Source organism: Bufo gargarizans, chromosome 10, assembly GCF_014858855.1.
Source record: "Bufo gargarizans isolate SCDJY-AF-19 chromosome 10, ASM1485885v1, whole genome shotgun sequence".
In the NCBI taxonomy this organism is placed as follows: Eukaryota; Metazoa; Chordata; class Amphibia; order Anura; family Bufonidae; genus Bufo; species Bufo gargarizans.
The window spans coordinates 23281167-23294299 of NC_058089.1; the positions used below are offsets into that span (position 1 = coordinate 23281167).

Genomic DNA, 13133 nt, shown 5'->3' on the forward strand with positions numbered 1-13133 from the left:
ATATTAAAGAATCGGAGCTGATAACTTTATCCTCTCATGCCTGTGATCTCTGGTATGCTAGGACTATACAGCATATTTAACATAACACCAAAAAATAAATGGGCAAATAACAATACAACTTTTCCGAGCTAGGGCCAAAAATAAAAGTAAACAGTAATACAGTAAAACAATGAATCTTTATTACTTGATTACAATATAAGCACATGATTAAAACATAAGATCTGTGGTGGTGCAAGAAATACATAAGGCACATAGCCAAAACAGGGAATCCCTATGGACGGCACATGGTTACTACCATAAAGAGATAAGACCCATCCTGGTCACACTTATATACAGGTGAAACTCGAAAAATTAGAATATTGTGCAAAGTTCATTTATTTCAGTAATGCAACTTAAAAGGTGAAACTAACATATGAGACTCATTACATGCAAAGCGAGATATTTCAAGCCTTTATTTGGTATAATTTGGATGATTATGGCTTACAGCTTATGAAACCCCAAAGTCACAATTTTGAGGTCCCTTTTGCTCAGGGGGTATGGGTTAATTAGCTGACTAGAGTGTGACACTTTGAGCCTAGAATATTGAACCTTTTCACAAAATTCTAATTTTAAGCTGCATTAATGCAATTACTGAAATAAATGGACTTTTAAACGATATTCTAATTTTTAGAGTTTCATCTGTGAAATGTAGAGAGATGAGTAATAAAGTGAAAGTGCAAGAAAAAAACATATACAATTTAGTGACTAAGGACTAGGTACAAAATGCCCAGTAAGACCAAACAACAATCGGACAAGTAAATCATAAATGTACCATACCAACCAAAGGGACCCTGCGCCCCAACGCGCGTTTCGCTCAAAGCTTCATCATGGGCCCCTGATGACCCCCTGAAGGAGCCAGGACCAAGGGCAGGGAGCAGGTCTGACCAGTAATGGGGTTTGTCAAGAAATGGCCAACCACTTTTCAGCACAAGCTATTCAGAATAGACTTTGCCATATTATGTCATATGACGATCATAATGTGGGGCCCCAACATTCCCGGCCCTTCCCTACAGCTAAAAAGAAAGATACTGCAAAGAGCATATTTTGCTTTGGAGGACTCACTGTGATTATGTATTCATGTCAATGGCTGCCATGTAATACTACCTCATTATCCCAACATTGTAATTTACAATTAATGTAATAAGTGAGATCTTGGCTCGATTCTCACCTTCACACCATTTAGTTTTAAGTAGAAACACTCAATAGGTAGGATGCCCTCGGGGGTTTTGACATATTTAGGCTCTCCGATCATGCCGATGTAGACCGTCACTTGAAAATGGTTCTTCTTCTGGCACACAAAAGCATCATCTCCCACTGAGAAGTTAAATCCTTTGTCTGCGTCGACCTTGTAAGTAGGCATTGGGCTGCATGAAACAAGATCAGTCAAGGGTCAAATATCATGACTCGCAAAACCATCCCATTAAATTCAAACTGAATGTACACTGAGTGGCCACTTTATTAGAGACACCTGCCCTTTCATGGAGCCTCCCTGTATGGAAATTAGACTCATGAACCCGGAGTGCGATATAAAAGTGAAGATGTTTTTCTGTGGATCAGTTTCAGGGTGAATCCACATTAGAATGGGAAAATCGTGCAATCTGAGCAACTTCGAATGACGCATGGTCATCGGTTCAGACTGTTCTGTCTGTACTGGATACGTTCCTAAACTTTGTTCACAATATGCGCTCCGTATGGCATTACAATGTATGGGCTCTGCTGAGGCAATCTAATTATCACCACCAGTAATGTGAGACTTGTCTAGTCTCGTGCCTGTGCTGTTAGAGTTAGTTGACTTAGTGTCCATTCAGACGTCCGTAGTGTAGCAAGTTGCGGACTGCAAAGACACCACACATGGCCGGCACTATATAGAGGACTCCTATTCTTGTCCGCAGCTGCGGACAAGAATAGGACATGCTCTATTTTTTTGCAGAACCTTTTGCAGAACCGTGGACCAGAAGTTCGCGGCCGCGGACCGGAAATGTGGATGTGGACAGCACACCGTGTGCTGTCCTCATCTTTTCTGGCCGCGTTGAAAATGAATGGGTCCGCACCCATTCTGCATAATTGCGGAACGGATCCGGACCATTCATATGGACATGTGAATGGACCCTTACTAGGATGGAAGATTAGTGTGGCCATTTTACCACCCCATCCCCTTTTCACATTAGCAAACACACGGAGACCTCATTTTGGTGTAAAAGGCCGTAGCGGCCCATTTTCTAACAGATTAACCATAATAACATTTTCTTTACATAACTTGCATATATCTGAACAATGTTCCAACTTCATAACCACCTGATCATGAGGGATCCTGGAAGGCAACCCCATACTTTTTATCCTCCAGTTGAAATTTCACCTTACCCTTGGCCGCACTCACTGACCCAAGGGCACCAAACATCATCATGCCCCTGCAGGCCTTCTAGCCCAAACAGGAGCCCCATCCTTCAACTCGCCAAACCTCCTAAGATGCATGCCCCAAAGAGTCATGCAACTATTCCAAATAGTTTAGTCGTGTTACTGGTTCCAGGAAAATTTATAATGAATTTTCTTGCTCCCCTGGCCCACAGACCTAAATCCTAAAGGGGATCTCTGAGACTGGGTAGAATGGGCCGTTCATAGCATGTCAGTACTTCTGTCTAATCTGTGGCAACAGTTCTGGGCCAATATTCCCACAGCACTATTTCAACACCTAGTGGAATCTATACCAGGATCAACTGCTGCAGTCCTGAAGGCCAAAGGAGGTCCAACGCGCTACTAGATGGGTGTCTCTAATAAGGTAGCCATTCTATGAATACTCCAGCCAATCAGTCCAGACATTGCACTGCTTACATTATATCGTATGACTTTTACTTACAGTTCCTTGTAGTTGCTGTCATACAAGGTGACCCACTTATTCTGTAGGTGCGGCTGCCATTTTATAGACTGATAATTCGGGTCCAGGTAGGAGCCATTCAGACTGTCATTATCTTGCATAAGACCTGTAGTCAAAATCGGAAAAAAGTCAATTAAACTATGAGGATAACTGTTGTACCCATAAGCCAACCCCAAAGACCACCCTTGTCATTGAATGTTATGTAATTACTGTGGTAGTAACATGTACCTCTTTAGCATGCTTGCCAACTTTTGACAAAGGACTTCAAAGACGGGAGCAGGCACCTGCGCACGGTGCCAAATTTTTTCTTATGCCACACCTATTTATATGAGACACGCTCCCAACCTGTGGCATTTACACAACTCATACCTATTCGACATAACCCATAATGAATACACACCATACAGCAAATAGATATAGATCCCAGCATATCAAAGCCCCCCTGTATACAGATTCCAGGCCAGATGAGCCCTGTATCCTGACCCCAGGCTAGGCCTTCCCCTGTACACAGACTCCATATACATCATGCATACTAGACGGGCAGTCGTGGCAGACATATGTGAAACACCTGTATAATATAATATTAAAGTACTGAAGTACTTCCCATGACAGGAGCAGCACAATCATGTTGGCCAGTGGTGGCCACGGTTCATTTGTTATGGATGACTACAGGGTGCATTGCTCCTTCAACTGGGTCCATTTGATGTTATAGATGGACTGGCCAGGGAACTTGTTCCTGGCAGCCTGTGTAACGTCCCAGTGGTGCATTACCACCTTTTACACCTCTCCACTATCTCCTATGGTTGATTCAATGTCATCATGTATATTTATTTTATAGGCTTAAACACTGTGCATTTCCTATTTTGCAATATTATGTGTAAGTGTTATGTGCCTGGTTCACCAGCAGATGGCGGCATCTATGGCAGAGCTGTTTTGCCTAGAATGGAGCCCTTCTTTCCATTCTAGCCCTATCTAGAGAGGAAGGAGTTTTAGTTAGTGAAGGTCAGTTTAGAGTACCCCCTGTTTGGGGAAGGAAGCAGGCCCTCGTCCTTGCTGGACGGGCCCTGCCAAAATCAGAATAGAGTACCCCCTGCAAGGGGAAGGCTGTGTCTCAGCCAGCAGAGCACCTTCAGCTATGCTGGATTAAGAGGCCACACCAAAGAGCCTCCAAAGCCAGGAAGAGAGTCCCTTGGACAAAGACAAAGCTACAGACCAGACCACAGAAAGTTAAGTACAGCAGAAAGGAAAAGATTCCATTTAATTCTGTTAGCACAGCAGAGCCAGAGAGCAACAGATGGAGCAGGGCGTGTTTGCCTGTCAGTTTTAAAGCCAAAGCCTGCTGGTGACCAAGGCAAAGTTGGAAGATTGTTTCCTGATGAACGTTTATGCAAGTAAAGCTGTTATCAACTTCAACACACGGTCTGGACTCAATTTATTTCATCCGCTTCATCAACGATCCCTTGCTCTGCTTCGCAGGACAATGCCTGGGGTTCCAGCGTATCCAGGTAGGAGCACCGTGACACGTGCACAAGTACACATAAAGGTACATTTAGACTACCCTACACCACTCTGGCATTCCTACACTGGGTACCACCACCTACAGCATTACTAAAAGGGGCCCTGTGCCCTTGTTGCTTCATTGCAACTGGCGTCACGACAAAACCATTGACTTTATTTTCCCTCTTAAAGGGATCCCCATGGACATTGGCCCCCGTGCGCTGCACCTGCTCCTGCTCAGCTTGCCAGAGCTCCAGTAAGTGATTGCTCCGAGTCTTGGGTCCCTACAGCCACGTTCTGCCAGGCGCTGTCACCCCCAAAACTGTTTAAGGGCATCTGTCAGCAGATTTGTACCTATGAAACTGGCTGATCTGTTGCATGTGCGCTTGGCAGCTGAAGGCGTCTGTGTTGGTCCAATGTTCATATGTGCCCGCATTGCTGAGAAAAATGAAGTTTTAATATATGCAAATGAGTCTCTAGGAGCAATGGGGGCGTTGCCCTTACACCTAGAGGCTCTGCTCTCGCTGCAACTACCACCCCTCTCCAGGCAGTTTAAATGTGATCATGCCTGTCCCTGACTTCTCCTAAAATCAAAGTGCAGAGAGTGCAGTAGTTGCAGAGAGAGCAGAGTCTCTAGGTGTAACGACAACGCCCCCATTGCTCCTAGAGGCTCATTTGCACATAATAAAACATAATTTTTCTCAGCAATGCGGACACATATAAACATGGGACCAACACAGATGTCTTCAGCTGCCAAGCGCACATGTAGCAGGTCAGCCAGTGTCATAGGTACAATTCTGCATTGCTCTTCTTGGATTCTGTAAGATCTCTCCCCTTTTGCATGGAGTCTCCGGGGGAAATAAGTGTCAATAGTCCTTAATTTGCAGGAACTGTCCCTGCAAATTTGGGCTGTCCTGTTCCAAAAAGGGCGTGGCTTGTGTAAGCCCCACCCAGAAGTGAGAAGACCTGTCCTGGGGTAGGGGTCTACTTGTCCCTAATGTACCAATCGCAATGTTGGTAATTATGCGGACATTCCAGGAGAGTTGGCAAGTATGCCCTTTTAGTGAGCGCTATCTATGTTAGTTGTCCATGTATTAGTCTATTTATGAAAATAAATATGGGCGCTGTTTGCAAAAAATATATTGTATAGTGCAAAAAATGGGGCAGAATTATGTAAAACTGTCTAACGTAAAAATTCTCATTGTTGCCCATAGCAACCAATTAGCGTGCAGCTTTTATTTCTTAAACTGTTCTGGTAAGATGAAAGCTGCACTGTGATTGGTTGCTATGGGTAACAAAGACTGGATTTTCTTTTAGACAGTTTTAATAAAGCTAACCCATTTGGTCAGCACAAAATAGACAAATCTCCTATAACAAATCTTAAAGGGGTTGTCCGGTTTCAGAGCTGAACCCGGACATACCCTTATTTTCACCCAAGCAGCCCCCCTGAGGCTAGCATCGGAGCATCTCATGCTCCGATGTGCTCCCTTGCCCTGCGCTAGATCGCACAGGGCACGGACTCTTTTGTTTTCAATAACACACTGCCAGGCAGAAACTTCCGTCCGGCAGTGTGTTCGGTGACGTCACGAGACTCTGATGGACGGGCTTTAGCACTGCCCTAGCCGTTTTACTAGCTAGGGCAGCGCTAAATCCCGCCCATCAGTACTGGTGACGTCACCGGGCTTCCTGCCAGCCCCATGGAGAGCCCCGGTACGTCACCGGATCTCCAAAAAATGCCTTTGCCCTGCGCAATTTAGCGCAGGGCAAAGGAGAGCATCGGGTGAAAGTGGAGGTATGTCCGGGCTCAGCTCTGAACCCGGACAACCCCTTTAAATAAAAAACTGAGGGGGAGATTTATCAAAACTGGTGGAATGGAAAACTGGCTTATTTGCCTATAGCAACCAATCAGATTCTACCTTTCATTTTCCAAAGGAGCTCTAAAAAACGAAAGGTTGAATCTGACTGGTTGCTATGGGCAACTAACCCAGTTTTCCTGTCTGGGTAATCATTAGTTTGTATTTCACAGGTAGTAAGCAATAAATGCATTTACACTACAAACTATAATGTTCACAAACAGTCCCATTTACAGCAGATTTTATGGAAACTGTCTAAAAGAAGAGTTGTCTTTGTTGCCCATCACAGCCAATCACAAAGCACCTTTCATATTTCAAGAGCAGAGAACAAAATTAAAGCAGTGCAGTAATTGGTTGCTATGGGCAACAGTCAGTTTTCCTTTTGGACAGTTTTATAAACCTCCCTATCACAAAGGGGGAGATTTATCAAAACTGATGTAAAGAAAAACTGTCTTAGTCGCCCATAGCAACAAATCAAATTAAGGATACATTCACACAACCGTGTTTTGCGGTCTGCAAATTGCATATCCGCCAAACACAGATACCGGCCCGCATTTTGCGGACCGCACATGGCCGGCGCTATATAGAAAATGCCTATTCTTGTCCGTGATTGCGGACAAGAATAGGACATGCTCTATATTTTTGTGGGGCCGCAGAACAGGATTACGGATGCGGACAGCACACGGTGTGCTGTCTGCATCTTTTGCGGCCCTATTGAAATGAATGGCTCTGCATCTGTCCTGCAAAATTGTGGAACGGACGCAGACCCATTCATACGGTCGTGTGAATAGACCCTAAATCTTTTATTTTCCAAAAGAGCTCTGAAAAAATGAAAGGTGGAATCTGATTGGTTGCTATGGGCGACTAAATGAGTTTTCCTTTACACCCGTTTTGATAAATCTCCCCCACTGTGCTTTCTGTCCCTCAGTAATCATATGGTCATGGCCACAGTCAGTGCCCTGGTGAGAACAGCGTTCAGGCCTATGTGTATGTATGCTCCACCATGCCCTCGAGGTGCATTGCCAGTGGACCTTCTTTTCATATGCCTGCTCTACTCGTATATGTGGGTCTATGTCAGTGTGTCAGTACCCGGCTCCTGTTTCACCATGCCTCCACTGGGTACTTGATCCCTCAGATTAGGAGAATCTGAGTGTTTCCTCTTCTTTGCAGGGTGCGCGGGGAGCCTGCAATAAAGGAAGAAAAAAATATAAAAATATAATCAGATCTTTGACTCTGAATGAGACTTAGAATTAAAATATACGTCAACATTTTTTATCTGTGGAGTTATTATGATGGTGTCACACACGGGTTTTGTGATGCAGTTTTTTTGAGCCAGAGCCAGTAGTAGGAAGAAGTATAAGTCCTTCCTTTATATTTCCCATACAACTAAAAAAACTGCCTCAAATACCTGTGCTTGACATCACCATTAGGCCTCTTGCACACAAACGTTTTTTTTTTTTAAGTTTCCATTCTGTTTTTGCGGATTCCGTATGCGGAACCATTCATTTCAATGGTTCTGCAAAATAAAAGGAATGTACTCTGTATGCATTCCGTTTCCGTATTTCTGTTCCGCTGAAAGATAGAACTTGTCCTAATATTGCCCGCAAATAACGATCCGTGGCTCCATTCAAGTCAATGGGTCCTCCAAAAATACAGAATGCATAAGTTTTTTGCAGATCTTTGCCCATGTGTATTCTGTTAAAATACATTACTGTGCATTAACCGAAAACGAAAACCATACAGAGATTTTTTTTCGGAAAAAGGGAAGGAAACACAACAGAAACAAAAAACTGAGCAACGGATCCGTGAAAAACGGACTGCAAAATACAGAAAAAGCCATACGGTCGTGTGCAAGAGGTCTTAGGGTGGGTTCACACTAGCACTAGGGATTCCGTTATGGCTTTCCGTTATAACATGGTTATAACGGAAAATAACGGAATCCATAAGACTGAAGGACGGATCCGTTCTTCTGCCCATAGACTTGTATTATGACGGAATGCAAAACAGAAGCCTTTAAAAGGCATTCCATTTGCTATCCGTCCTAATAGAAGTCTATGCGATTCAAAACGGATCCGTCTGGGTCCCGTTATGCAAGACGGAAAACAAAGTCCTGTCGACAAAACGTTGTTTTCCGTCTTGCATAACGGGACCCAGACTGATCCATTATGCTTTCCTATAGACTTCTATTAGGACGGAAAGCAAACAGACTGCCTTTTAAAGGCTTCAGTTTTGCATTCTGTCTGGGCATTCCGTTATTTTCCATTATAACCATGTTATAATGGAAAGCCATAACTGAATCCCTAACGCTAGTGTGAACCCACCTTAGGGGTAAAGCCCTGTTCACATTAGCATCTTAACACTCGTTACTTATGGGGCTTTCCAACCTAAAAGGCAACAATCCCAATGGTCCTAAACAGTGCCCCTTTAAAAAAACAAACAAAAAAACACCTGTACGCAGTCCCGCCATGCCAATGCCACTGCCCTGTTCCTAGCCATTTCCAGTCCCCACAGGACCAGGCAGCCTTGGGCAGTTTTTTGAGCCTTCCTTTATATTTCTCTATATCTTTCAACCCACTTCTGGCTTTGGGTCAAAGCACTGCATCAACAACTGCCACAATAAGCTGTGTCTGACATCACCCTTAGGCCTCATGCACACAACAGTTTTTTTTTTAAGGTCCGCAAAAACGGGGTCTGTAGGTCCGTGATCCGTGACCGTTTTTTCGTCCGTGGGTCTTCCTTGATTTTTGGAGGATCCACGGACATGAAAAATGAAAGAAAAATCGAAGTCAAGTTTGCCATTGAAATGATAGGAAAAAACGGACACGGATTACAGACACGGATCACGGACGCGGATGACAATCTTGTGTGCATCCGTGTTTTTTCACGGACCCATTGACTTGAATGGGTCCGTGAACCGTTGGCCGTGAAAAAAAAAGGACAGGTCCTATTTTTTTCACGGCCAGCAAACACGGATCACGGATGCGGCTGCCAAACGGTGCATTTTCCGATTTTTCCACGGACCCATTGAAAGTCAGTGGGTCCGCGAAAAAAAACGGGAAACGGCACAACGGCCACGGATGCACACAACGGTCGTGTGCATGAGGCCTCAGGAACAAGACCCTGTTTACATTAGTATCCTCACACCCCTTATTAAAGAGGTGTTTCAGCCTAAAAGCGGTCAACCCCAATGGTCCTAAACTGTGCCCCCCGTGGTTTCACTATGCCTGTGATAAAACCACTTCCTGGTCCTGCGAGGACTGGAAGCGGCCGGGAATGGAGCAGGATCGTGGGCTCGGCAGGACCTCAGGTTAGTTTAGGACCATTGGAGTTGTCAGCTCCTAGGCCGGATAACCTTTTTAACAAAGCCATAGCAGCTTTCATGGGTCGCTTTTGAAATGGACCTTTATGAATGCTGAGGCACCTACAGGCTTATATAGGATCGGTCAGGTTTCTGTCAGCGTGGTGTCACACCGTTTTTTTACAGTAGTTTTTGGTGCAGTTCTTTGAGCCGACTCCTCACTCCTTCTCCTCCAGGCCTGGGCTGCTCTGCTGGGCTTCCTCCAGTTTGACATCTCCGCAGCCAATCACTTGCCTGGGCAGTTAGTGGCACAGTTTACATCATGACAAATCGTCACAGGACGCAAGGGGATCCGGTCTTGGCTGCGGCTATGTCAAACAGGATGCTGACATAGAGGGAGCCCAGCAGAGCACCGCTGACCGGGAGAAGAACGAGTGGGGAGCCAGCGCCGGGAATCAGATAAGTTACCTTCCCTTTACAGGTCCAGTAAAGTGAGGGGGTTTGCCAAAACCCCCCTCATTCTTGAACAACCCCTTTAAAGCAAGAATAATGCTGCATGTATTCTTTCCATCAAAAAGCAACAAAAATCTAATGGAATGGAGTCCAACACTAATGTGAATAGAGCCTAAAATGTACAATAAAAAAAAGCCCCCTTTTCAAATTTTTAGCACTAAAACAAAGTCTTAAAATGGGTTCCCATTTCTACTACATTCATGGCATATTTTTAAGGGGTTGAGTTGTATAAAAGTCAGTCTCCTCAATAAGAATTGTCATCATGCGATTCATTACGAGGTTGAACGTCAGAGGTGAAGGCACCATAACCATATCCTATGACTCTAGTGGTACCTACTCTGATCCATGTTGCTGCTGGAGAAGCTGGTGAAGCATCTGAGATTGCTGTGCGTGGTGGAGGACTGTGGGAGGAATACCAGGTCCAAGTGGCGGGTACGGGGGCATCAAGGACTCCACTTTCAGGTACAAATCCCGTTGCATGTTAGGGTAGTGCTGCTGGTGTGCAGGATGTGGCGGAGGTGGGCCTTGAAGGTGAGACGGTGGTGGGTGCTCCAGGCGAGAAGGTGGGGTCATGTGACAAATATTTTCTGGGGTCATAGTGCGAAGCAGGTGAGGATCTATAGAATATGCAAAAATATATTGGTACAAAATAAACATGGCAGCAAGTCAGACAACCAGCATTAACACTTTACTAAAAGTATGGTCATCCACTATAGCAACTCATGCAAGAATGTGAATCTGGTCTACAAAGGGGGAGAAGAAGACATTTGCTGTGCTGGGAGATAACTAGAAGAAAGAGGCGAACAGCATTGGCGCTCCGGTGAAATACAGATTATAAGGGGTTAACAAGTGAAATGCTCTAGGTGATTACTCTAGGTATATCGTTATATATGGGATAGCCTCCCTCTACCACCTCCATATGTCCATTAGGGCATAGGGAACATGGCAGTGCCAAGAGGCAACATCTTATCTTTACTGGAAATGATCATTACCCAGTTTAGAAGTCCAAAAAAATTCTGAGATAAAAAGTCAGATTTTTTTTCACTTTTGATCTCAGAATTGTGTTATTCCTTGCATGATACAAGTTAATAAGTGGGAAAACTGATGTATGTTTTGTATATTAGATTTAAGCAGAAATCTTGCTGGGGACCTGTTAAATGAGGATCGGGCCAATTATCGGGAACTAACATTCGTACAAATGCTTATTCCCAGTAATTGGCCCATGTAAATATGCCACCAGTCACCTGATAAATGAGCAAAAATGCTTGTTTGATGGGTTATTGCATCTCTTGTTCATCACCAATTCTCCTTTGTTGGCAGCACATCGCCCTGTGTAAACCAGAGACGTGCTGATGACAATATGCCAAGTGAATGGGGGATGAATGACTGTAATAACAATCAATTGTACCCCTTTTACTTTGTATCGGGTCATCGACTATCACTTGTTATTGGCCCAATAGATAGATAGATAGACAGAGAGATATGAGATAGATGGAATAAAAAGAAAGAAAAAATTTTTTTTTTTGCGTTTTCGTTTTGCGCTCCCTGCCTCCCCAGAGCCATAACTTTTTTTATTGACCTGTTCACATAGCCATATGAGGGCTTGTTAATATTTGTATATTAATAGCCATATGAGGGCCATTTAATATTGTATATGATGTAGTGGGAAGCGGGAAAAAAATTCCAAATGGGGTGAAATTGCAAAAAAAAAAAAAAAAGCAATTTCACTACAGTTTTATGTTTTTTTATTTTTTTATTTACGACATTCGATGTGCGTTAAAACTGACCAGTTACTTTTATTCTACAGGTCAGTACGAATCCGGCGATACCTTATATGTATAGTTTTTCTTGCATATTGAGAGCGATGAAAAAATGCAAAATGTGGGGGGGAAAAAATCAGATCTGAACTTTTCATCGATACCATTCTGGGGTGTGTTACTGTGTATAACTTTTTGATCACTTTTTATAACATTTTTTTTTTAGAAAATGAAGCGACCAAAAACTGAGAATCGGCCATATATTTTTATACTATGGGTGTTTTTTCGCACATCGCAACACACATGATGTGGTTTTTTTTTTTTTTTTTAGTTCTCTTATTGTGGGAAAAGTGGGGGTGATTAGAATTTTTATGTTTATTTTTTATTTTATTTTTTTCACACTTTTTTTTTATAGTTCCCATAGGGAACTATAACAATCAATCATCTGATTGCTATTATCATAGACTCCAATGCACTAGCATTGGAATCTATGATGATTTCACTACTTTCCTATGGAGCCGTATTACAGGCAAGGGTTCCATAGGAAATACTATGCAGCAGCCTCCTGTCATTCATAAAGACAGGGGTTGCTGCATACCCGCTCCGGTTCCTCTGATCGCCACACGGGGGAGCTGGAGCATAGCCGAAAGTGCGCACTTTCGGTTTCCGCACTCTCAGATGCCGTGGTCCGGATTGACCACGGCATCTGAGGGGTTAAATGTCAGCGATCGACATTAATGCCGGTTGCGGACATGAGCCTCAGGTGTCTGCTAAAAGAAGCAGGCGGCCACCCGCGGCTATGGCGCCCGCAGCCGGCAGGAGCGGGCACCACCTTTAAACACATGTACGGCGCTGGGCGTGAAGGGGTTAGTCTATGGTGTCGCACTGTGACATGGGATATGCTGCGTCACAATAGTCGCACAGAAATCCATCTTGCCGCAGTATGTTGCATGTTGCAGTGCGACACCATATCATTATAATAAATGTCGCACAACACATTTCGCAATGTAGTTATACCCTTTTTGTTGCGTGACACGTCGGCTAGCCTAATTGTATTTCCTTCAGTTTGTGGTTCTATGGGGTCAAACACACACAGTTTTGATGTCTTAGCCTGAGAGAAGTACGGTTTTCTTGGTAAAGGAGATTAGATCTAGGGTGACCACCAGCGCTCCAGTGGGAACGCCGCTCCTCACTGGCCACCTTGTCTATGTTCCTATGGTAAATTATAGACTTTCCAATCAAAGCGTAACAAAGACATAAACCTGAATCGGGCACAAAACAACAGCATCACCTATAACTGTAGG

General features: G+C 44.0%; 1 protein-coding gene across 5 annotated transcripts in view; it reads right to left on the reverse strand.

The window, feature by feature from the left end:
• Positions 1–13133, reverse strand: part of MYRF (myelin regulatory factor) — a 143186-nt gene that overhangs the window by 35426 nt on the left and 94627 nt on the right. For 4 of the 5 annotated variants that reach the window (XM_044270623.1, XM_044270621.1, XM_044270624.1 and 1 more), the window contains 4 exons: positions 10410–10689; positions 7351–7445; positions 2894–3017; positions 1208–1403 (listed from right to left, as the gene is read on the reverse strand). In XM_044270623.1, coding sequence (XP_044126558.1) covers positions 1208–1403; positions 2894–3017; positions 7351–7445; positions 10410–10689 — 695 coding nt within the window. The remainder of the gene's footprint in view (positions 1–1207; positions 1404–2893; positions 3018–7350; positions 7446–10409; positions 10690–13133) is intronic. The other variant, XM_044270622.1, reaches the window with a different exon arrangement.